Below are 26,825 nucleotides of genomic sequence, written 5' to 3' on the forward strand. Positions count from 1 at the left end.
TTTGTTTAGTCAAATATGCTCTCTGACTTACAGATGTTGTTTGTTGTATTTGTGTGTGAAAGGGCTGGCAGTTCTTCATCTGTCCTTCACGCCTCTGTACTCTTCTTCAATATACTTGGGTTTTGCTTCTTTCTTTCTTTGTTTGCAGCCCCTCTGATTTTAGTATTGTACACAGATTTGATTGCAAGTGACTTTATGCCTCATTACCATGGGATATTGTGGAAGAGAGAAATGTCAATGATTTAAAGAAATGGAGTTTCATTCTGCAGTACTTACTGCAGTACTTAATGAGTTGGCTAAAGAGTCTCAATTTCTGACTGCTGTCTCTAGCGACTTGTAGAGGACGAATGGATTGCTTTAAAATTGGAAAATTGCAAAAGTCATACCTATCTTTAAAAAGGGGGAAAAAGAAAAGCTGGAGAATTTTACATAGGTCAGCCAAAAATTCTGAAATGAGTGAATGAACAGTTTGTAAAGGAGGAGTGGGCAATATTTGGCATAGATTTTTCAAGAGTAAAAGATGCTGAAGCACGTAATTCTCTTCTACAGCAGGGTAGTAAGCTTTGCAAACACAGAACAATCCTCTGACTTTTCTGTGGGCAGGTAATGTTTGGGGAGACCTCTGCTGGTGGAGGCTCCACCCCAGGGAACCTGTTCCAGCATTTCACTGACCTTTATTTACTGTTAGAAAACGTTGTATAGTGTTTTACTGGGACTTTTCTTGTCACAGTTATGGCATTATCTCCTGTGAATAGTGGACATGCAGTAAATATTAACATGATGTTAGCAAGACTTTTTACATGCTTTCATAAAGTATTCCCACAGCAAACTAACGGAGTATTAAAATATTACAGTGTTGGTGCATAACTAGTAGAAAAACTACACTCAGAGATCAGTAATAAATGGACTGTTGTTGAAATGGAAGGTGTAGAGAGGGGTTTTCAGTTTCCCTCCTGGGTCTGGAACTATCCAGTATTTTCATTAACAACTTGGATAGTGGAGTAGAAAATGTGCTTTTAACATTTGGAGAAAACATGAAGTTGGGAGAGACTGTTAGTTTGGCAGAAGGTGGAGTCAGAATGGAAAATGATCCTGTAAAATTGGAGTCAGAAGTTATAATGCAAGTGAAGCAAAGGAAAGATCCCACACACAGGCAGGAGTATCAGTTGGACAAGTTCAGAATGGCAACAGCTGGGTGGATGGCAGTTCCTCGAGAAGGGATCTGGGGCATGTAGAGGATCAGAAGCTTGTTGACCACAAGTCTACAATGTCATGGTGCTTAAAACAAATGATCAACAATGTACATGGTACTGTAAAACGTACAGGATTATATAGATAGGAGTGTAGCCAGCAGGCATGAAGTAATCCTTTTGCTCAGCTCAGCGTTGGGAGATGTCAGCTGTAGTACTGTTCCTGGGCTTTTGACATTTTACTTCCAGAAGGATGTGGGCCAACTGGAGAGGACTGGGGGAAGGATGAGAATAGTTGGAGTGCAACAAACCTGACTTACAAGGAGAGACTGAAAAAATTACAGTTCCTCGGTCCAAAAAGAAAACAAGGACTTGATAGCAATCTTTGCATGGATCAAAAGCCGCAGCATAGAAGAAAGAAATAATCTACTTTTCCTGCTTGTGAGGATAAAACACAAGATGACAGGCTTAAATTATAGCAGGAAAAGTTCTACTTAAGCGCTGTTCAGTTGTTCTTTGGTGAGACACAGAGAAGGCACACAACACACTTGTTGTTTGCAGTGTGTTCTGGCTGGACTCCTGAACAAACTATTTAACATTGCTGTCTTACAGGTAAGGTTGAGTGGCAATGCCTTTATGAATGAGGGCATAGTTTCAGCAGTTTATTTGGTTAGTTTAATTCCAGGCATCCATTTGTACCTTTAGATGAGCAGCAAGTCTGAATCATGTACTTGACTATTGTATGTCATCCTGTCACCTATTTCCCACCATTTTTCCCCACCACTGCAGTTGGAGAGGGAGGTGAAAATGCTGCTGCCAGACCACGTTCAGTACCAGTGGCTGACAGCTTGCTGTGTGCTGGTTCTCAGTCTCTGAAATGTAGTGTTTCTGTGGCTAGACTGGTTATGCTGCATTTGCTAGAGAGAAATAATGTTTGTGGCCACTGGTTCATGCTTAATCTTTCAGTGTTAAACTGTATGAAAATATCTTTTGCAGGGGGGGAAATTGACTGTGTTGATAAGGATGGTAACACCCCTCTGCACGTGGCTGCAAGATACGGACATGAGCTTTTGATTAACACCCTCATAACCAGCGGAGCTGATACTGCCAAGTAGGTGCCTGGAGTGGAGCTGTTTCTAATGACCAAGTGTTCTGTCTGATGCCTAGAAACACAGTTACTCCTCGGGTTCTGAAGTGTGAAGGTTAAAATGGATAAGCATGATTGTACTGTACTTCAGCAGGTGACATGGGGTTAAAATATGAACACTTGGCAAGTGTGGAGGGGAAGGAGGTCCTACTAAGTTCCTATGACGAGTTAAGCAGTTACAAGTAGTACAAGTGCTGCTTCTTTTTCCTAAAGCATTGATGTGGCACAGTGGTATATAATGTACATGAAGTACGTATGTATATAAAGTGCATCTTGATCACAGTTATTCCAGAAAGTCCGTAGCAATGTGTTTGTATAGGAAATGTAATTGAAAAAAATTCAGATGCCTTTCAAGGGAATTGTGTGCACATTCCTTACTATCTAAGTTAGCCTAATGTTTAGTGGCCTGTCATACATGGCAATTATTCTTTTGTCTTGTACTTTTTGGTATGACATAGGATAATCAATAGAAATGCAGTATTGCATAGCAGATGATACTAAGTATTTCTGATAACTACAGCTTGTCTTGATGTTGCATGGTTTCTGATACTCAGGTGGCTGAAATAATAGGACTGCTTTTATCTGATTTGTGAGTTTGGGAGTATTTTTGAACAGAAAGACAAGCAGTTGAAATTAGACACATTTCTAAATGCTGTTAGTGCTTTCTGCTTCAACTCAATTTGTTTGTTTTTTTTTTTTTTTTTTTCTCTTGCACATGTGTCAAGACTGCACCCACAGTATAAGTATTGTCAACTCAAACATTGGCAGGTGCTTGATTTTTAAGAGTACTTGAGTTTTGGTTAATTATGTTAGGTTCTTATGGTCTGTTAAAAGAAAATAGCAAACCTGAAGGTAAGCAAAGGGGTATAAGGCCAGAGTAATGCCATGCCATGAAGGATATCTGTACCATGTGTTTAATAGCAGCATCTGATTTCATGAATGGAAGTTTTCGGCAATTACCTTCACATGTCTCCAAAATATGATTTAAGAGTCTTCTACTTAGAACCTATCATAGAAATCAGTGACTATTCTTGATTTACATAGGTAGGAAAACCTGCTTTCAGATGCAAATGAGCTGGTTTTAATTTTGAAGATACTTGCAGCTCTCAGTATTCTGTTTGCTTGATGATGTTTAAAAAGGGTCACATTTTTGCCCATATTCCTTTATCAAGTACAACTGTCACCATGTAAACTCAGAAGGTGGAACAGATCTTCAGTTGGCATGGATAATGAAATTCCACAGGCTTCAGCTAACGTCACTGGATTTTATTAACTTAGCCAGCATCAGGATCTTGGTGTCTCGGTAGACGTGTATTTTTCCTAGCTCTTTCTCCAGTACAGCAAGTCTCAGTCTGTCTCTTATCTTGAGGTTTAAAGGGAAAATGAGATGCAGTGGGATAGCCCACTCTTGGAATCAGGGTTATCCAGTTAGAAATTTCTATTTCACACATGGACAACTGGAACATTGATTGAATAAAATACTTTTTCCAGCAGCAGAAATAAGTGAAATAAGAAGTTGGCTCAGAGACACCAGGCAGATCCAAATGATGCTACTGTCTGTGCTAAACAAGGAGCATTGAAATGCTGGGAATGGGCTTTCATATGTGCTGCATGTAAATAACTCTGGCTGAGCTCCCTGAACTGGCTTTGAAAAGAAAATTCTGCAGTGTTGTTAGAAACAACTGCAGACAGCTCAGTCAGTCTTTGAGGCAACTGCATTTAAAGGGGAAAGTGTGTAAGGGGTGGGAGGAACCAGTGTGAACAGTGCTATAGAAGTGTGACACTGGTTAGCAGATGTGCAGATAGTGTATTTCAATGGAAACCAGCCAAAACGCGCTGGTGGAAAACTTGACATGAAAGAAGAAAAATATTCCTTTAGATAACTAGGTGGAGGAGGAGATAGAGGGAAATGGGTGTAGGAAGATGCACGGCGATACAGAATGTCCTATATTAGCTTAAATAAATGAATCCACAGCTAAAAAAGGCAACCTGTTCGTACAGATGCAGCAGCTTGGTGGAGCTTGTGCCTTTTCCTTCAAAGAATAGGATGTCAGATCATCTTTTAATAGATTTACTCTAAAATGTAGATGCTGACACTAGCTAGCGAAATTAAAATTTGTACAGCACCCCAAGTCACTCCTAAGTGTAGTGAAGCAGCAAGGAGGACACATTTAATGTGAAGACACAGGAAGGATGAGCCTGTGCTTCTGGAAAAAGTAAGTTTTTCAAAGTTAGTTAAATACATATGTGTATAAAATGTTGGAGAGAGCAAGATATCTTTATAAACATCCACATTAATTTTTGTCTAAAGCTTCATTAGTAATTATGATTTATAGTGAGTCTTGCAGAAAAACAAGTTTCTTCATCTTTGGGTCCGTATCTGAAATCCTCTTCCATGAGGTGATCACACACTCCCATCCACCAATTGTCTTGCAGAAATGAAGGGCAGATATGAATCCATCTGCTATTGTTCAAGAGTGTGTCATTTTTCAAAAATATATCTGCTGAAGGTAGATGATAATCTTGTCAAGATAGTTGGTTTCAGAAACTCCGTGTTTATGTGCACTTGGAGGACTGCCGGTAGGATAATATTTCTAGAATAACAAGATGCTTTTCACAAAACAATGCTAAATGACAGAAGCCAAGATGTCCAAACCCAAAAGTCTTCTAAGACAGTAAACAGCGGCATGCTTAGGGACTGAACTGGGCTGATTTGCTGATACTAATAAAAGCTGCTGAGTGCTCAGCTTGTTTAAAAACTATGTGGTTGCCTGATACAGATTTAGCTTAATGATAGGTGCCTACTTTTTTTTTTTTTACCTGGCATGTCTGGTCTGAGAAGTTTATAGTGTAATGAAGAGAGGCCCTGTGTTAAAAGGGGATAAAAGTGAAAGGGAGTGTGAGGAGTGTAGCTGGAGCAAATAGGAAAATTGGATGTTTGGTTCTTAGGATGTGGGAAGAAAACCTAAGTGTCACGGCAGCCTAAAGGAAAGTGTGAAGAAGAGCCATCAGCTACCCCAGCCCCAGGGAAGAGAGAGATAGAGGGAAGAAGGGGAAGCTTTGAAAACCCACGAGAGGTATCTAAAGGATGTTAACTGTAGGAAAAATGGGTTTCAGAAATACTGTCAAGAAGATTTCTGCATTTACTTTTACTTCAGAATGGCAGTTGCAGTATGTGTAGCTAATGCAGAAATTTGTGCATCCCGCACTGGGAAATTGACTCCAAGCAATAACTGCTCTCTCACTTCCTCCCTTACCTTGGCTTTAGCCTTGAATTTTTAGAAACCTTCCTGCCCCATTCTGTTCAAAGCATAATGCCAAAATTTTGCTGTATCAGAATATTTTTAACTCCCAAGAAGGCTGGTAAGGAAATACAGATAAAAATAGCATGGCAGGAAGAATCTTCCTCAAAAAATATAAAAACCGCTGCCTTTGTGGAAGGAGCTTTTGATGTGTTGTGTCTGTATGCAACCTGCATTTTCACATGACTCTGTGTAATGAGGCTGTTGTGCCTTTCAGGTGTGGGATCCACAACATGTTCCCTTTACACTTAGCAGCGCTGAATGCTCACTCAGACTGCTGCAGGAAATTGTTGTCATCGGGTAAGTAAATCCCGCAGTGTCTGTGGAGCTCAAGTAGTGTCTGTCTCTGCTGCTTTCGGCCCCCTTATACTCGTTGTTGTGAATTGTTCAAATGAAAGACTTCCTGTGCTGCTGTGTTCGGCTGTGTGGTGTAGTGTACGGAGCGTGCGAGGCTTTCCTAATGGCATGCTGGTACTTCCTCGCATCCTGTATTGTTCATGCCTGAAGCTCTTTTCTCCTGGCAGGTTCAGAGAGTTTATATTAATTCACCAGGAGGAGGGAGGAAATTTAGGACCCTTTTCCAAACTGTAGGAGTGTGAGATACTGTTTTGATTTGGATTTTTTTTCCCCCGAAGGAATAATTCAAGAAATTATCTCCTTGGTGCCTGCATCGATGCAGGTATTTATATCTCACTGACGATGATGTATTTTAGATACAGCTGAAGTGTGTTTCTGAATCCAGGCAGCGTAAAGGAGTTAGGCTGGCCAAAGCTCTGTGGGCACGAGAGGGGAAATGAGTGAAAGTGTAGTGTCGAGAGAGCAGTCTCAGGATCCTCATGAGAGCCCAAAGCAAAAGAAGCAGGAGTTTGCTGATGCAACTGTTTCAAAAGAGGCAGTGATCAGGTGCCAAATTCCAAATTCTTTTTTTCCAGGCAAGAGTTCCCATGAGTTAAAAAATCACAATGCAGATCATATGCTTTTTCTAGAAAACTGCTTCATTACTTAACATGTAAAATCTCCTACAACTACTTTTCCCCCTAAACTCGAGTTCTGTAGGATATTAAAAAAGTGTGAAAAATGGCAAGTACATATCCCATTACATTAAACATTGGCGCGCTCTGGCCTTGACCACTAGATCAAGAAGGAAGAGAAAAAAGCTCTGGGTGACCCGAGTTAATACTGCTAGGCTTATATCATTGACCTTGTGCATTGTGATGAATATCCCTAAGTGCTCCTGGAAGCCTCTTTCCAACCTTGAAAACCACACATAATAAAAATGGCCCCATTTCATGTTCAGACTGACTCTCTGTTTTTTTCTCATTTCTTCATGTTTTCTGTCTTCATGTCCTGCTGTTGCCGTCCTCTTGATAAGTATCTGCCTTATAAATGCCTGTCACATGGTTTTAAATAGGGATGGGGCGCAGAGCTGGATGCGGAAATAGATGCTCGTCGACTTTGCAGCTCTTTTTATAGAGCTGCCAAACTGGAGCAGCCGCTCGCCGTTCCCGTGACAACCTCTTTCTGACTGTAGTTGCTTGCGTTCTGTTTTTTTCCAACTAACTGATTTTTCTGTCTCTGCAATGTTTCTTGTGGTTTAACTAGGACAAAAGTATAGCATAGTGTCCTTGTTTAGTAATGAGCACGTGCTGTCTGCAGGCTTTGAAATAGACACCCCTGATAGTTTTGGAAGAACGTGCCTCCACGCTGCCGCTGCAGGAGGGTGAGTAGCTGTGACTGTAGCTGTTGTAAGTTATTTAGTGGCTTCATTGCAGATTTGCTGCCAGCCAACTTGACTGTGCCATCCACAGAGGAATTTATTGTGGTGCAAGAGAAGCAAAGTGGTCAGATGTCAGATCTGGGTCACTTGAGGCTGTCTATTGCCACTGCCCTCGTGTAGGGGTTTCTTGCAAAGTAAAGGAGATGGTCTGGTTCCCTCTACCGCAGAGAGCTGGGTTGTGATTTGAAGCACGGGTTTCAGCATAGGGTAAAACTCTTTCTTTTCATGCCCATGTGAAGAATGCTTCAGCTTTGGGTGGGGGTACTGCATACTCACCCAGGTCTGTCTGTTGGCCACAACGGTTGCTGAGGGCCAGTGGTCAGCAGGAAATCAGTTCCTCTAGGGCAAAGCGAATGAGGAGGAGGAGCTGTAGCTCCTGGGATGCTGCTGGCAGGGAAGTTAATGCTTTGAACTGTGTCCTTGTCCAAAAATGCAACTACGCAACAGTGCCCGTCAGATTGCAACTCTGGAGTCCAAATGCAGCCCATCTCCCTCTTTCCCATTTTTCAGGTGCAAGTTCGAAAGTTTCTAGATGAAAAACCAATAAACCAAAACAGCAACAACAAAACAACCCCAAAACAAGCAAACAACCCCCAAGCTCCAAATTAGAAAGTCAAAGGACTGTCGTTCTCTCAGGGTGATGCATTCCTAATAAGTGCTGGGAGGCCAGAAATGGAAACAAATGAAGACTGAAATACATAATTTAGGTTGAAAATGTAGCATCCACTTAGCTTAAATATTTACAAATAATTGTCAGTGGAGTCCTGTGAAGTTAATCTAGCAAAAGGACAAAACATTTGTCAAGGATTGAGTTTTGACTCTTCTGCTGAGTACTTTATGGCTCAGAAAACAGCTGAAATGGAGCCTTGGCTAGAACCCAGCTTGGATTCTCTGTGGTTACAGCAAGCAGAAATGGTCATCCACAGCAAATACTTGTCAGTCTCTCTGGAAGTTGTTTTTACTTCTTAGTGGACTAAAATGTATATCACAAATTTTTTGTTACTACAAAAAACTAATAAAATTGATCCAAATACTGTTTTTATTATTCTTACGGTGTTACTCTTCTTGATACTTGTCTCACATTAATAGAGGAGGTGTGACTGTTGCTTGGATGGAGATTATCATAGTATAGTTCAGATGCTACCTCTTTGATAAGGCTGCACCCCAAAAGAATAATAAAAACAACGTGGCTGTCCTAAAGAGAAGGAGATGCTTCACAAGAAGCAAAAGTGGCTCATGAAAATAAACCATATTTTTCCAGTGGTTTACTACAGTTGTCATCACTAACAAGTGTTTTTATTTTTAGTACATTGCGGTGAGTGTTCTGTAGCTATTTTATGCAATAGCAGTTTAGGGATGAACATACGCCAACATACTGCATCCGGTCTTTTTTTTTTTTTCCTGAAGCTATACAGAAGGCATTCATTTTTTTCCTGACACATGCTTGTTACTCCCATTACATTAATGGGAGTTGCATGGGTACTAGGAGGAGAACATATTTCAAAGGCCTGCTCATCTGATTGTGAACACAAATGATCTATTGCCCCTGTAAATGACAAGGAGTCTTGGAAAGTGCTGTGCTTCTTTATGTCATTTTCTGGCTTGGAATCATACATTTATTGGCTTGAATTACAAAACGTGAGAATTCAGCTCTTTTATTTTCTACTAAAAATCACCTGGCTTTAAACAAGATGAAGAAGCAGCTATGCTGTGGTGAATTCTTTCAACAGATACAAAGCAATGGAATCTAACTAATCCACCTATATAAATGCAATCTTGTTGTGACAGTCACTTCAAATAGCTGTGCCCCTTAAATCTATCAATAGTCAACAAATCATATGAGAATAAACCTAAAAGTAACTCTTGTGATTAAATCTTACTAAGTAAACAGGATTTGAGCAAAGTGCTTACTGTTGAATGCTTTGCTGAACAGGGGTGGATTTCGTTAAATGTCACCTCTTCATTATTAGACTGGCATTTTATAAGCTAGCAACAACTTTCTTTTGAAGTTCTCTTACAAAATACCAGTTCAGTGTGGGAAGTATTAGAGTACAGCTTGCATTGAAAATCTACAAGCACACTTGTAGAATTCAAATCATATTTACTGTGCTGCCTTTGGAAAATTATTTTTTTTCTTCAGCAGAAGTTTGAGGTTTTCTAGAAAGAAAGAAGATAGTTTTTTAAAGCTTCATTTTCTGTTTAATTGAATTTCATGTTGTATTTCTCCGTACCCTGTTTTTGCATGGCAAATAATACAAAAATAGAGTAACATTTTTCTTTTTGGGGGGAGGGGGCAACACAGATGTAAACTTCTGTTTTGTTCATGTTTTGTTTTCTTTACTTCTTTTTCCAGTAATGTTGAATGTATAAAACTCTTGCAAAGCAGTGGAGCAGATTTTAATAAGAAGGACAAATGTGGGAGGTAGGTAAATTATGAAGCTTGTTTAAAAAAGAAAAAAAAAAAAGAATCTAGCAGGCAAGGAAGAAAGACCACCCCAGTCTGGAAATCATATGTTCTATGAAAAATTACAGTAAAATAAAGTAGGAGTTTGTCCTTCTCTGCAGAACTCTTGCTGCTGCAGTTATATGCCAGGCAGACAGGTGCAGGCTTCATTAAATACATAAAAGCCATCCTGCCCTCTTGAGTTTTCTGTTTTAAAATATCACAGGTTTTTTTTTTTTTTTCCTTATTGCTTCTCTTATTGCCTAAATTCTTGTGCTTGTGTGCCCAAGACAACACCTGGGTTGTGATGGTGATATTTGACGTGCTTCCTAGAGGTTTTTTTCCCCCATATGAACTGCTGCTATGAGTGTTGCTATGCTGGCTACATAAGATGCTGCAAGGGGCACTGTGCTTTGCTCTGCCTCCCCACTGGAAGAAAGTAGTCTGTATGCAGAGCAACAGCAGAGGCTGTCACAGGCAATAGGTCGTTTGCAAGACACAGATTGATGATTTGTATCCTATTAGGCTTTGTAGGAGAACTAAAACTTCCTATTAACACATAATTTTGTTAAATTTCTGTAACTTTGCATTTCATCAGAGGAACTTAAGGCGCTGATATTGACTGCTTGAAATCTGTAGGAATGCAGCAGTTAAGGTTTATTGTTGTCCTTGGTGGTGCATACTGGAATATGAGGTAACAAGTTGTCACTTATGTTCCAGGACACCTTTGCACTATGCAGCTGCAAATTGTCATTTCCACTGTATTGAGACACTGGTGACAACAGGAGCCAATATTAATGAAACGGATGACTGGGGACGCACCCCTTTGCACTATGCTGCTGCTTCTGACATGGACCGAAAGTAAGAAAGACTCTTTGTATTCCTTGTTTAAAGTGTTTTGCTAAATCAGTGCCATTCTATTCTCTTCATGATGCTGTCATTTGAGCCAAAATAGTGATCCCACTAGCAAACGTATCTCTCTCAGATGTATGCATAACTCCACACTGAGTTGCTCTGACTATAAGCCATATCCCCAGATGATGTGGCATTTCAGCTCTATGGATCACCTTTGATGTAACGCACAGTTTTGCAGCCACCCTGTCCTAGTGAACTATTTTCACAACGTTTTGTCTTCTGTTTTCTTCTGTGTGGTTTCCTTGTAAGAGTAAGCTCAGAGAATTTTCTACATCTGCTTTGCAAGTCCATCAGAAGGGGTGGAGCAAGAGACAGCAGAAGGATAGATTTTCCTAGACGGGCTATAGTGACAGATGGACATCTGGAAAAGATGGGATAGATCTACCCAGCAGTCTCTCTCCACTGTCAGAGCTGATAAAAATGCTCACCCTGTCCAAACAGGTTGCTTTTTAGAGACTTTAAAAAGAGAGAGGCCTGGGGAATATGCTTTGGCAGAATGCAGTGCTGTTCTTTTGAGAAAGGGGGAAAACAGCTGCAAAACATAGAAATCCGTGGTTAGTGGCTGTAGTTTCTAATTCTCAGATAGTTGCATATTTTGGCAATCTCTTCCTTATAACATACTGTATAAAACAGGCTCACAGTTATCCTGTTAGTTCTCTCCTAAAACTGTTAGCGACCTGTATTTATTTTAGGTCATCCCATGTTTCTCTGTCTCATTCCTCTAAACAGTAAGGAACTATTTTTTTATTTTCTTGTATAGTGAAGTCTGGTAAAAATACATCTGGTTCATTCCCAGCAGAATACCACCTCAAAGCCACTGCAGGAAAACTTTGGCTTAACCTTATGGTAGAGGTTTGCATGCCATACCAGAGCCGTGGTGGCTTCTTCATCATTTGCTGTGATAATACTGACATAAAAAATGTCTTTCCTATCACCCTCAAATGTGAACAGTGCTGGGAAGAAGGCAGCAGAATTTTCAAAGGTCTGTGTTTGGCATTACAGTCAGAGTAGGCTTGTAGGAAGGCTTTCACCGCTGACTGTTTCTAATTCTGTCTTGCCAGGGTGAGGTGTTATTTGGGGTGTTGAGAATGGTTGTGCATTTTTCAGCTTTTGGCTCTTTGTAGGTGAAGTTCCTGCATTTAAACAAGCTCCTGATTAACTTCAGGATGCATCTACTTCCATCACTATTTTTTTTTTTTATAAAAAAGCTTACTTCAGTCACATCCTGAACATTGGCAGGAATATGTGGCCTTTATTTGCCCCTATAGTCCAAACAAATTGATTCTGATATGGTGATGCTGTCTTCTCATTAAATTTTCCAGTTTGAGATGTTCTGGAAGAAGCCTTGTTACATAGATGAAACGCTATTTGCAGTCCATTATTTTATAGGTCAGCATATTTTTTTTCCTGCTGAATGGCAAAAAACTCCCAAGGTCACGCAACCTCAGTCCAAAGAATATTCATAATTATTTAACTTTGGATGTGGGCAGTTAATGAGCAGGGAGAAGTCTTGGTGCAGTGAGGTTGCCCTGTTGTTTCAACTATTTTGGTAAATGTTGCTTCTGGTCCCTTTCCTGCAATGGAAATCACAACAGCATTTTCATTAAATAGATGATTGCAGTTTCTGAGTACGTACTGTTTCTCCAGATCATCACTTATTCTCTTCAGGGAATCTTATTTTGGGATCTTGCTGATTTGTAGTTAACCGAAAGCAGATGCAGGTAGGACTTCAACATAGCATATGAGTACTGTCTATGAGCTTACAATGTTAATATTCAGGGGAGTTATTTTATTAATGATTAAGTTTTTTCTGAGTCAGTGGACATCAGACAGACCCTGGGTTTGTAGAACAACCATTATTTCTAGCACCCACAGGAAGAATGTCAAATCTTGACAGTTACGAATGGGAAATTGCATATTAAAGAAAGAATGTACTGTTCTGCATTGTGCAGAATCCAGTCAGGAATTTGCATGTTATATTGAGAGTGAAATTATCAACTGTCCTTCTACAAACCTTTCAAGCTACTAATCCATGATGATGGCAGTTTGTAATATATTCTCTGTTAGCCTTGGTGGCCAAGAAAGATATAATCACAAGCTCACGATTGTAAGATCACAAATCATAGTCTTCTGTCTGCCATCCATCCAGCTGGGAAGCAGAGGTGCCAGAAATGATCTGGGTATGCAGGAATATGAGGACATGTTGAGCATTTTGAAGAATCCAGAGGACCCGACCAGGAGATTCACACAGTGTTGGCCAGATATTTCACAGAAAGTGATGAGAGTCAGCAACCCAGCTAATGCAGATTCAATATAGACCGATTTAGTATCAGTGATTAAAGTTTCTTTAAATCCTAAATGCTAGAGAAGAACTAGCAGGTTACTGAAGGAAGAAGCAAGCTGTGGTAATCCTGAGTTCCTCTCTGCAAAGGAAACAAAATGCACAGCATTGCTGTGGAAGAAACGGAGGGATTCTAGAAAGTGATGGTCAAACTGTTTCTGATAGAAACCGGAATTTTCTATGAGTTTTTTTCTGGCATTGACTTGTGGGACGATAAACTACCATGCTGTCTCCATAGCTTGCAAAACTTATTAGCTGCAGACCCATGAAGTACACACATTTAACTTGTATAATTCTTATTGTTGGCTGGAGGAGGTCAACTCATTGAAGAGGAGATTGGGGATGGGTGGCAGATTGCGGCAAAATCACTGGTATAATATTTTGAAAAAAAGTTGCATTTTTCTGTCCTCTGTGCTAAGAAGAAAGAATATTTTAGGTAACTCCCATGAAAATGCTGAAGAACTTGAAAGAGCCAATGAGATGAAGGAAAAAGAAGCTGCATTGTAAGTTTGGTGTCAATAAAGCAGTTAGACTCCATTTCTGGAGAACGCCACTGCTTTGGGCTGCAGTCTACCCTCTGCTTTTGCTCATTCATTGCTCTGCTAAACACAATGCTTGGCTTTAATGAGGGCTAACCTAAAGAAAAAAGCTCTATGCTCTTCTCCGTGCATATATTCCCTAATATTTCTGTTTCTGTGCTTGTTGCTGTTTCTTAATTGAAAATGTACTGCTTCAGTAATTTAATAATTCTTTAGTATCATGCACTGTCTTATTTTAATGCTTTTCACTGAGCACGGATGTTGCAAAAAGAAGTAGCCAATGGATTCCTCTATTTACTTGGATTGACATTTTCATCTAGCTGCTTAATGATTTTTTTGTTTTAAAAAATCCCCCTTTTCATATGACAGCCTTACATTCACTACAGATTACAAGCTATGGAAGAAAGTACCAATAACAAAACGATGATTTCTTGATGGTATAAGAAAAAGTGGCAGGCACTATAAAGAGCATAAGGGATCCTCTGAAAAACACATGGTTTAAAAAAAATTAGCCAACAAAGAAGAAAATATATTTATGAACATACATGGCAGGAAATTCACTCAGTTAAGTTTTTATTTTTCAGCTTGCCATAGAGCATGTTTGGAGGTTTGATCTAAGAATTTTTACATACAGTAGTAACAATTCTAGGTGTTTACATCACGATACAGAGTGTGAAGGTTTATTTCAGTCTTTGTAATAGAAAATGATGTTGTGATCTAGAGTAGCAAAGGTTGGGTTGAAGATCGTTGTTTATGAAGAAGGTCTTCAAAGATGAGTAGGAATTTTCTGTTTAAAAAATGGTGAATGTGGGGAGCTCTTGGTGAAAAGAGGGAAACTCGTAAGTGATTTGAGGTGCCGCTAGAAATACAGAATTAACTGCCAGTTTTCAGCACTGCTCCTAGTTCCAGTGAGAGATGTCTGTTAAATACTGTGAGATCTCATTTAAACCAGTGAATTGTCCACAGGTGTCTAGAGTTTCTTCTACAAAATGATGCCAATCCGTCCATCCAAGACAAAGAGGGGTACAACACTGTGCATTACGCTGCTGCCTATGGGCACCGGCAGTGTTTGGAACTGGTGAGTGCTCAGACAGTTTGGAGAACTCTTAACTGCTGAGATATATATATATATGTATATATGCTAGTATTATGAAATGCCCTGATGGTTACTATTTGAATTCTTTGGATATTCACAAATCTGTGAAAACCTGCAATACAGTGCAGTTAACTGAAGTATATGCAACCAGTTGTATTTTAAAAACATGTTAATCTTGATAATCCAGGCCTTGTTCAGTAAGCTGGTGCTTAAATGTTGTCTTTGAGTGGAGTCTATGTGTTCTCAAATTGTTTTTAACTGTGATCAAAGTATTCTCGGGGTGTGTGGATGTGCCAGTAGTAAGGGATAGTTCCTAGTACATGATGGTGTATGTCTTCTGCAGCTGGCACATTATCTGACTTACAAACTGAGAGAGTAAATAGCTTTTGTCAGCTGCATACCTGCAGTGCCTGTTTTTTCTCTGATGAAACAATAGCAGCATTGATAAAGTTACCATAATCAAGATTAACCTTGTATGCAATGTCACTGGGGTTTTTGTTGTCGTTGTTGGTTTTTAATATCCTGCCCTTGAATGATTAGAAATTGTATCTTATAAGAAGCCAAACATTTTTAGCCAAAACTTGGATTTGGGAGATGTATAAGTATGGATTTATAGAAGTTTGTGACTTGTAAAAATCAGTGTCATGAAGATGGATGTTAACTGATCTGCTTTATATACAGGGTGATCCATCATTATTGTGTCACATATATGTAGGCTCCAATTGATTTTAAAAAAAGCTATAATAAGAAAATTGTATAGATGTTCAGGCTTTAGTAAGAACACTGTGTGCTGTTTAGTGTTTTATGTTGTTTGGTTCTTTCTTTGTTGAAGAGTCAAAGTACTTAATTATTGAAAAGGAGCTCTGCACAGCACGTGCTGCTTTCACACCATGTTTACCAGCCCTGTCAGGTACTGCCGCCACAGGAGAAATATTGCAGCTGGCCTACATCAGGGTCACAACAGCTAGAAAACCGTAACCTGTAATTACACAGGGCAGCCCTGGGCCAGAATTTCAGGTGGGATGTTAAGCCTTTTTAGCTCCCACCTGCAAGCATGTGTTTCTAGGACAATTAAATATTATTGATCTTTTGTTGCTTGTGGCAGCGAGTTTGGCCTTTCCTTGTGTTGAGTCTTTTCCTAGAGCTGATCTCTTGTGGCTCTGCACGTGGGCATGGAGGGGTCTTCTGCTGAGCCTGCAGCCCTTTTGGAACAAAAGCAAATGTGCTTGGTATTTGAAGGGTGTATATATAGAGTAGACTCCTCTGTGCTGTGTACAAGCCTACGCTTGTATGGCCACAGCAATGTGTATTGCAACCTTACCCGTGTCTTATCACCAGATTCTTGCATGACTTGCCCGAGCAGAGATCTCTATAACGGCGTCTTCACTGGGGAATTGTCTTTCAGCTTTCATATCATAGTCCCTGTGCACCACTAGCGTGGAGCAGGCACGGAGCAAGGTCCCCTGTCTTTTCTTTTGCTTGTTGCTGTGCATGTTTTCTGGCAACATATCAGCTGCAGACAGTGAGCTGCTATTGAGTCCTAGTGTTGCTTAGGCTTGCCAGACAAAAGGAAGATCTGGGAATGCATATCAGAGGTGTTGGATTTTATTTTAATTTTGGAGGGTGAAATGCAAACTGTGGGCTAGAGACAGCTGTGCAGCAAGTGTTCTATATTTGGACAGAGAAATTCAATGTTTTTCCATGTCGGTCTTCCCATATTTGTGACTAGCTGCAGTATACAAACCCAAGGTCAAGCATAATTTGCAGAGTTGTAGTCATACAGCTGTTCTGTGTACAGTGGTCAAAGAAAACTGCTACAAATTTTAGCCTATTGCATGCAAAGGGCCACTATTGTGTGCTAGGGTGTCTACCCTGAAAGTTCTGTGGGGACTGGGATTTTTCCATTGGTTTTCAGGGGTTGACAGACATCTTGTTTTCTCTCTGAAATACAAAAGCTAAATGTACCAGAAAGCATGTGTGCTCAGTCAACAGAAGGACCAGGACTTGTCATCTTTGCACCTACTGTCAGGAGAAGGTGATTCTGTTTTGTTCATGTGAGCAGTTGTCCCTTAGCTGTGAGGAGTTACTGAGGCTTGAGTGTAAGAACTTATATCTCATAACAGTGACTAATAGATATGAGCACTGCCTTTACGATGATTTTTTTGCATTGCTTGGATTCAGGATGGCAAAAGGGTCAGGACCAAAGTCTTGAGTGGCTGAAAGGTAATTATGCTGTGGGCATGAAATGAAAATAATCCTTGTGCCTAGGTTTATCCACATATTCCAATATGAGACTCCCAGGTGTTAAGACAATTGTTGATTCCTGTGCTTCATTTGGTAAACTAGTGTCATCTATAGACATCACTATCCTGTAATGCAATCAAGTTAGTTTTGGTAGAGTTGTGGTTCATGGCTATTTGTAGGCTGTGTGTAAAAGCTGCCATAAGAATTAATCTGGTACAGATGGAAAGGAGCCTCGCTGCTTTGTGAGGCTGACTGTTAGCTTGGTCACAGTTTGTTGTGCTCTCTGTGGTGGACCTATGACAAGGACTTTGTCATGAACCATGATCTTCATTTCTGGTAGCTATTAACCACAGTACATTGACTGCTCTAGTTATTCATAGTTGAATGAAGCATCCACTAAGGTTTAATTGCTTCTAGGCATGACTTTTATCTAGAGACCTCTTCTTTTCCACACAGCATAGCAAAGAGAACAGTAAGTCATCAAATGCCATCTTAGTCCTCAAGCCTCTGTTTATCTAATGGAAAGCCAGAAAATCGGCAACGCCATTTGCCTCATTTCTCTCTTCTGAGCCACACTGGGCTCTCCTCAGTAATGGTGGAGGCAGCTGCCGATTCCAGTTAATGCTGGAGGTTCACTTGGTGGACTAGTGTGGAGTAGGTGCACAAGGACAGCTGGCTGTGTCTGAGGAGTACTTGACTAGTTTTGTTGCTGTATCTTGGAAATACATTTTTCTCGTTTTTCTTGTCTTCAGTTCTAATGAAAAGAAAAAGTAAGATTCACAACACTTTTATTTGCTCTTACTTAAGGAACAGTGGGAGTCCAGCAGCCCTAATTCCAATGTAAATATGTCTGTAGATAGGCAAAGAGATTTTAAATTTTGGTTTCACATGTGCAATAACAAAGATAAATTGATGTCTTTCTTAAAAGTGCTAACTTTGAACCACTAATTTGTATCCTAGGAACTCTGACGTAATACTCCTAAAATATTTCCAATCCCTTCCATCCTGAAGAAGAGATTTTCGGTCAGGATTATTGAAATAACAACATTATTTTTCAGTGCCAAATTAACTCTTATTTTACTGTTTTATCCCTTGGGTAAATATTTTTGGTTTATTATTGATAGCTCATAGATGAATGTATCTAGGAATTATCTTCCCTAGAACAAGACAGTTCTTTATGGGCTCTTTAGAGGAAGCAGTGCATATAAAATATGAAGCTTTAATTCTGATCAAAAGTAAGGCAAAGTGGGTGCAACGATAATCTTGATTTTATGAGTAATGGTTACTAATATTTCTCTACATGCCTAATACCAAACTTTGGCAAAATGTTAGGGAAATTTTTAGTGTTCCAGAACATGTCAAGTTTATAAAAGACCTTGCAAGATTAATTTTTTCCTCCCCTCTCCCTCCTAGTTTTTATAGCAGGTATCTAAAATAGCTTATTTCTAAATAAATGGTCACTTAAAAAAACAACTTTGGAAGAAGAAGATACAGTATCCAGTGGAGTTTCCTTCCCTGAGGGATCTGATCTGTGCTTCAAGCACCATAGCTCCTCAGCATTACAAAATATTTACACATTTGAGTACAGTTTAGGAAAGGCTAGTTTATCTATGAAAATATATTTTCATTTTTTGACTTTTGTGTTTACTGTGAGCCCAATACCTTGGCCAGAATTTAGCTAAATTGCTTTGTGGGTAGAGGAAAGGTATTAGGAGAAATGAGGATTAAGAGTGAAAACGTCATATCCTTTGACCCAAACAAATAAAATGTGTGTTTATGTGTTCAACCACAGAGCTCAATGACAGAAGCTTTTTTTCCTGGAGGACCTTTAGGTTGTCCGGGATATTAGTGGGGTAGTTGCCCTGCAAGGAATGATGTGATGTTGCTAAAAAGAGGAGAGTGGAAGCAGATTCTTGAATTCTTTCTCCATCTGTAAGAAGCCATTCATAAAGGCTGAATGGTGGGCATGTGTGCTCGCAATCAACTGAAACTCCCATCTGCTTCCCTACTTCTAAAAATAACCTCACGTTTGTTAAGATTGGGACTAACTTCTTTGGTGTTCCGTAGTCAGGGATATCGGTCACGATCGCTAGCTGGTATTTTAGAGCTGATCATATCACCAAACTACTTTGAAAAAAAGAAAAATATGGTGGGTTTTTTCATTGAAATGATCTCTTATCACAAAATCCTTAGTGGTGGGAAAAGAGTGAAATTGAAATTGTAATTTCACATTAAAATTCTATCTGGAGAGCCAGTCAAGCACTTTGTGCTGGTAAAAATAGGTTTCTGTGCAGTGTTAGGGCAAACAGAATTAGACGCCTGTCTCCTGTAGTGAAATCTCTGACTGTAAGACTTGATGGTTATTTTTTCTTTTAATCTGCTCTTCTCTTTATTCCATCAGCAAATGAAATTCAGTCTTTGGCTAATAGAAATTGAGGATGAGAGGAAGCATGGTTTAACCGAAAACAGCGTCCAAAAGAAAAGGCAGATCTCAGTCTGCCTGCCTGCCTGCCTGAAGCAAGGCGATGCACACGGCTGGGTGTGTCAGGGAGAAGGGGCAGAGGGAGATTTCTTGCTAGCAGGAGGCCAAAATGCCCATGCCATGAAAGGAGGGGCTGAGTTTGAAGAGAAAGAAAACGCCTTTCATTAGACGGGCTGTTGCCACTGGAACATAGTTAAGCCTTAAGCCGTGTCTTCCAACATTTGATTCCTTAACCTGTGGAAAAATTGAAATCAGAGACCGCATAAATCTTTGATGTGGCTGCTGCTAATTATATATGTCTCTTATCAACAAGAATTTGTTCATTCATCCATCTGAGAGCAGGACACTGGTAATTAGTGATGAGTGAATCACAAGTGTGGTTAGGATAGGTGTTCAAAAGCCTTTTGCCACATGGCGATCTGGCTTGGATGCTTGTCCAGCAGCAGCCTCTAGGCTTCCTTCTGACCCAAATCTTTACATTCTGGGTTTTCTCCTTATAAATGCCTCTCCCTCTCCACGACCAACACCCTCTTTCTTAAAGGGAGTGTTTTGTCTGAAACCAGTGGTGATAGTGTTTCGTGTGGTGAATGACTTCGTATCTGTGTCTATGAGTGCTTTTCCTACGTGGAAGCTCCTCTTTTGGTGGAGAAGTGCAAAGTCATTAACTCAAGTGGTTCTAAAAAGGAAAAGAACTTAGGAACTTAATGCTTGAAGATAACTTTAATGAACCTAATTTGTCTATCAGTCCTAGAAGCCCCCAAATCATGGCAGATTGATTTAATCACTTAAGTTTTGATGTCAGCATTAGTGCAATATGTACCCAGTGGTTAAATGATCAATAGGAGCCTCTACATCCTAGATACACTGGTATATGTTAGCTTATAGCAGTGCATTTTGGCTTTGATTTTGTGTTTTGGAAACTAGATAATTTTGATCCTAAAAAATGTTTTCTAGAAAGCTAATGCTACTTGTGAACTCAATGAGTGCAGGAATTTACCATGTGCTCTGGCACCCTGCTGGCACTTTGGCTTGTAGGGATAGGAGTATTGCCTAGCATCTCTGAGGTTTATTTTCTGTCTCTCTGACAGATTTTCTTTTTTTAGTTTATATTTTTATTTTCCTTGAGTGGAGAAGCAAGGCACTTAACATCTGCTGTCTTCTGACAGAGAATAACAAGGCCCTTGCAGAAGTACAGGAGACATTTTTTCTTCAGTTTGGAAGGAGGTCATGGACTTCTGCTGTTGCCTTAAATACCTGTCTGTGTAGCTGTGTGTGTGGTGTTTAAATGTGTGAAGGATATCTGATTCCCTCAAATCTACTGAATCCAATGAAAAAGGGCATTTGATCATGGCATATGGCATTGCATTAGACCGTATAGCTCAGAATGAGCTGTGGCCACTGGAATTTTAGGGGTGTAATCAGGCTTATTTATACAAAGCAAGATGTTTGCCTGCATGAGCAGACTTTCAGAAAGAAACTATCACTGGTCTGTTGGTTTTTGTAGGCTTTCAAAGCAATCTAATTTCATTAGGCAAAGTCTCCCACAGTGTGTGTATTTTGTGTCTGTATATCTGTATTTTGTCAATGGAGTAGATTGATCTAAACATTCTCATTATTTTCCTCTCTCCCCTCATCCCTTACAAAGCAATGCAACTGGTGTCTATTCACAGGAGCTGTCTGACAGCAGGCAGTAGTCTTACTGCTTCAGGAGTCTTTCATCCGTAGGTGAACAGTGCAGAGATGGGTGCACGCAAGATGAGGTCTTGATTTATGATTCTGTTCATGCACTGCTTGCAATGCAGTTTATTCTACAGGAAAAACCAAACAAAACAAAAAAACAAGAAACACTTGCAGATTACCATTACTTGAATACTTATGTCTTTAATTATTCTAATTGACATTTTTAATTAGATTGGAAGCAAAACTCCATTGGATATAGTGAGTAAATGAAAAATGATTGCATGTTGTGTATTTTCATTTTTATTTAAACTTCTTAGTATTTTGCAAATCCTTGTATTCACTCTGATAAAGCCTGAGGAAGAAGAATCACAACTCTTAACTAGCATGCCATGTGCTTCAAGCAACTGCATGTGTGCTGCTTTCATTTCCATTGGATTTCCTTCTTGCTGTTGCTTACAGGCTCAAGCTTTGCTAGGAAGTCTGTTGCTTTTCCTCAGTCAGTCTTAGGAGCTGTGAGTCAAGTGCACGTACCTGACTGGCATGACATTTTTCTGGATGTTAAAGTAACTTTGCATTTGGTAATGTGAAATGGAACCAACACTTGTCTGTTTTCTGGAAGTTTGTGGCTAATTTCAAAGTGGTTCAGAGAAGAAATGTAAATTCCACATCTTCAAGTGAGTCTGAATTTAAAAAGCACTTGTGTGTATTTCACAGTAGAGGCACAAATGAGAGGAGAGTAGCAAAAATACCATTGAAATGCACATTTTTTAAATTGACTGTCACTGTATTTCACCAGTGCTTGAATTTTCTGGCTAAAAAGGAAAGTTTTAAAGGATAATAATTTCTCTAAGTAAAAGCCTTCCTATACCTTTTACACAAGTGTGGGAAATTTACGAAACTTTCACTGGGTAAGAGGGTCCTTAAATCAAAGTATGAGGCTTTACAGAACCTTTGAGGTAGAATTTCTGGCCAGAAAGAAACATGATATACATGATTGGAGTGTGAAAGTTCCAGGTTCAAATCTCTGCCCTGACTGACAAAGAAATTGGATTTCTACATCTCGGGAAGTGACCAACATATTATGCTGGCTGGTACTGGGTGGGATCTCTCACTCTCATTTGGAGCTGTCCTGCTTCGTATAGTACTCGCTGGGTGAGAATCTTCTGCATAACCCACTGAGTATGGCACTCGTATGTCTTAATATGAAATGATTTTGTATGAAGTGGAAGAGCTCCAACAGAAGATTAGTGTCCCACATGAGAACAGCCAGTGGCCTGGAGGTCTGCTTGAATTTTGAGATTTAGATATGTTTAAAGACTTGAACGTTGTTCTCTTATATGCCAGGTAAGTGTCCCATTTGCATGGCGGTGACTGTTCTGGTAGGTATTGGATATTTAAACTTTGTACTGGAAGAGTTGCATGGACCTACTAATAAATTTCTTCAGACTCAGTCTACCTAAACTCTTGTGAAACAACTTCTTGCTTATGTTATTTTAACTTCACCCATAATCTACGCACATGAGTGAAATTGATGTAAATACTGATTAATCTGATTTTTAAAGCCTGATTTTAGGGAACATATCAGACACTGGGTTAAGGATATGTATTGGTTTTAACCTGATCAAATTGAAATAATTTGATCATTTATATTTACAAATATGGAAAGAGCTTATAGGATTGCTTGTACCCCTCAAGGATATGTTTGTACCTCTTCACCTTTGAATTGTTCAATCAAGAATAATTCTGAGATTTAAAAATGTGTTTCCTTGGTATAAAGTAGTACAGAAGTTAAATCTATTACTCTTTTCTATCTCATCTGAAAAAAATGATGAGACTCTTCAGTCTTGTGCTTGCTACTTACTGGAAAAGCCTTTATTTAAAAGAAGCTGCTGCTGGTATGTTTTTTCCCAGTAGAGACAATTATCTATTGCAATTTATCAGGACAAATGAGATTAAAAATTACATCCTAGCTGATATACTTTTATTTAGTTATGAAAGTGACATTAAAAATTGTTAGTAATTGCCACTTCTGAATGACCTTGTAAGTGATAAGCTACATTGCTATGTAATTATTGCAGAAGAGCAATGTTCAACTCTTTCTTTTGTCTTAATTGCCTTTTGATCAGCTCTTCACATGTGTGAAAATTTCTGAACGCTGTTTGCTTAATAACTTTTCAGAGTAAAGGCCATTTATAGATTTTACACATGCAATCTAATGTTTTGCCATTTTACGATTAATATTAATAGCGCCAAACTGAAGAAGTTCATTAACAGTGCTGGAAGTAGGCGTGTTGGAATATACAAGTTGCCTTACTCATTAAAATAGTAAAACTCTCAAAGAAAAGTCACTTTAACTTAAGGGGTAGTTAGCTCAAACCTTTGACATAACTACCAGTAGTGCGCTTAAATGGCTGTGCCTAGAGGTGTGGGTGCATGATGGCTTCTACAGAATCACGCGTTTTGTTCATTTTTAGGATTTGAGATAGCACCCATTGTTACAGTGTCTGTGGTTTGAAGTCTCTTCTGACATCTTCCTTTTAAAAGTGTAGCTTAAACCTTTTATGCATGATGAAAATATTATCTCCTTTTCTGCCTAATGGTAATTTTAAATTACCGCGATGCTCCATGAAGCTGCCTTTTTTTTTTTGACCAGAGCTGATTTTTAGAATATATTATCGTCTATAAGGACAATCATATAAAGTATCCTGACTCATTAACTGGCATATCTGAGTCAGAAAAAAAAATGGAGGGGGAAAAAAAATCTCACACCGTATCCCGCCATATAATCCTTTATTATAACCACAGACTAAAATCAAGCAGTAAATCCTCTTATGCCTGTAAATACCCTTACTGTACAAATAAAACAGTGAGAACTGTAAAAGTTATTAATCTTCATACAGAGCTGGGGGAGAGAAGACAGTTTATAATAGCAGCCTTGTAGTGCTATTAGTTTATAACAGTAGAACTGAATAATTGACAGGTTATCTTACTTTGTCTGCATCTCACTCCCAAAGCATTCAAGTTCCTGTTTCAGAGCATGAAGAAGACTTTACAAAATAATCACATACAGTATTAAATAGCACTGTTATGGGAAGTGAAGGAGTCATGCTGGGAATTTCCAAGAGGCAGAAGAGAGTATGGGTATCCTTACCTTTTAAAAGGTTATAACCTAACCAGAGAGAAGGGTGCCATCAATTTCACTTGCAGTGTCTCTGCACAATTCTGACATCTGCTTAAAATCTGCAATCAAGATATAGAAATGCAATCAGCTAAAAGACATAATTTCAATGGCACAAGAAATTAGAAATGAGATACGATGGGACATTCTCCAGTCAGCCACCACTAACCATGAACTGTTAGTAATTGATGCTTACTTGTCTGTCTTCAGTGAAAAGCACTGGCCAGGTTCTGACAGGCAGGTATGTGTCACAGCACAGCAGACACGCTTGGATTGCTCTGTGTGGTCTGTGGATTTAAGCTTCCATGGCTGTCAGCGCAAACAGTTTGAGCAATTCACCTTTTTAAAAACATGCAACTGTGGGTAGCTTCTTACAAGTACGCTCTAAGATGGAAGCATTATGGAGCTAGAGCCCCCAAGGACACACTGTTTTATGTGTTCTTATTACAAATACATAGAATTTACTATAAATACATTCTTAAAACCATAGAAACACTGGTGAAACTGGAGAATTGCTTGGTAACTTGGACCTGGCACTTTTTGTCTCTTTGCACATGATGTTTATCCTTCAGGTGACTTAGTTTTAATTGTTATAAAGCGGTGCTTAACAAGGCATACTAAAAAATTATTAGTGCTGTGTCTTCTTGCTCTCCTTTATAATTTCTCTTCTCGCACTGTATGGCTATGTACTTGAACGCTACCAGCTTTACCATGGAATTCCTGTTTACGCTTGACTTTATGATGGAGATGTTCAGCCTTAGGAGTAATAAGCTCATTAAGTCTAGTCTGCATCAGCCAAAGCTGCTTTAACTCTAAGCCATGGAGATGCCTTTTGTGAGGGGCTCTGCAATCCCACAATTTGTTCCTTTAGAGCCTTAATTTTGTCAATTTTCTGTGTGATTTTTTTCGATTTTTTACTCGAAAGGCAATTATCTGCCTTGTTCCAGGAGACTTTTGGAGCCTTCTGACAGGTTAAGGGAAGTATTTCTTTGTTAAGATTTTGATCGTGGCATTTCAACAGATGATGATAAATGTAATTAAAAGTGATTAAATTAGTCTGCTGTGCTGGCCTTATGGACTCAGAGTACAGGCCAGTATTAGGCAGACAGAGAAACAGTCATAGTGCTTGGGTTGGTTTGGTGGAATTTTTTGGTTTGTTTACTCAGTAGAGAAAATCAGAATGTATTCATGTATTCAGAGCTGGCTACTGCTTCATCCTGTTTATAGCTATCTTTTATATAAGAGAAGAACAATATTTTAAACTGGAGGTGGCTCCACATGGTAAGACCAAATGTGTTTCCTAACTCTGCCCCAAACCTACTGAAAAACTGGTGTGGGACTTGATTTTTTTTTTTTTTTTTCCGCCTTAGCTGCAGGGAAGTGTTAAAATCTGTATTACCGGTTAATACACACACCCACTTGCTTATAAGTGGTATTTGCTTCAACACACTTTTCTTTCCCAGTCCTGACGTTTTACTAGGCACAAAATATACAAATAAATGAAATTACTGCTTAATTTTCTAGCTTTTTCATAGATTTCAGATTAGTGTCCTGGTTTAATAAGAGATTTGTGACACCTTATGCATTATTAATTCTAGCTTGTATTCCAGATTGATTTTTGTATAAATTTATCCTTGATACAGCTCTATTAAAGACTAATTTATTACACCAAAAGTTCAGGCATATGTCAGAGTTTAGGATGTGCCATCCATCATCTTGCAGCGTAGGCAAGCCTACTGTAGGCTTTCAGTGGTCTCTTTGGAGAGTCTTCCATGTTGTCATACCCTAGAATTGTCCAGATTGTCACAAAAACTTCCTTTCCTCTTTTTCAGTCTTTTCATCAATTCCTTACTCAAAAAAATCCAAAACAAACAAACAAAAACCCTCAAAAAAACTGTGTGAAAAATTGACTTGTAACTTTAGAAACATTACAAGTCAGTTGTAGTTACCTGTCATGCTTTTCTTTCCTTTTTATGGTCTCCTACTACTAATTTTCTGTAATATTCTATTTTCCAGTCACAAAGGTATTTGGACAGTAACTCTTTGAGTAGTTATTAAGTAAAAGGCCATGCACATGAACAGTGCTACTCAAGAAATGTTGAATTATCAATATTGTTGTCAAGACTCTGTATGATCTTCTTTGCAGTCTCAATTGGATAAGTTGTCAGGGTTCGTGTGCTATTGCAGAGTGGTGCTAATCCATAGTTACTTCTTCTGCTTGGACAGAAATTTCAAATGGTTTTGACACCTTAAAATGCTTTGGGATCCCTTGAATTGAAGAGGATCATATAAAAGTGCAATGCATGTTATTAGATGTTTGTAAGAGTTCGAGGATGTGATGCATTTCGGAAGACTGTCATTATAGGAGCAGGTTCTACTTTGATAAATTATAAAAATGACTGTGAATGACTCACAGCCCAGTTATAATTACTCCCAGCACTAATTATGTGTCAGAATTATCTGAAGCACTGTATCAGACATGGCTTGCATA

General features: G+C 39.2%; 1 protein-coding gene across 11 annotated transcripts in view; it reads left to right on the forward strand.

The window, feature by feature from the left end:
* ANKRD44 (ankyrin repeat domain 44) overlaps positions 1–26,825 on the forward strand; it is a 144,115-nt gene that overhangs the window by 92,756 nt on the left and 24,534 nt on the right. For 2 of the 11 annotated variants that reach the window (XM_074829549.1, XM_074829558.1), the window contains exons 10-17: positions 2,187–2,301; positions 5,857–5,939; positions 7,242–7,359; positions 9,770–9,838; positions 10,580–10,720; positions 13,508–13,618; positions 14,621–14,732; positions 21,388–21,414. In XM_074829549.1, the coding sequence (XP_074685650.1) occupies positions 2,187–2,301; positions 5,857–5,939; positions 7,242–7,359; positions 9,770–9,838; positions 10,580–10,720; positions 13,508–13,618; positions 14,621–14,732; positions 21,388–21,414 (776 nt within the window). The remainder of the gene's footprint in view (positions 1–2,186; positions 2,302–5,856; positions 5,940–7,241; positions 7,360–9,769; positions 9,839–10,579; positions 10,721–13,507; positions 13,619–14,620; positions 14,733–21,387; positions 21,415–26,825) is intronic. The other 9 variants (XM_074829556.1, XM_074829559.1, XM_074829557.1 and 6 more) reach the window with 7 other exon arrangements.

Source organism: Strix aluco, chromosome 6 (assembly GCF_031877795.1).
Source record: "Strix aluco isolate bStrAlu1 chromosome 6, bStrAlu1.hap1, whole genome shotgun sequence".
Classification (NCBI taxonomy): domain Eukaryota; kingdom Metazoa; phylum Chordata; class Aves; order Strigiformes; family Strigidae; genus Strix; species Strix aluco.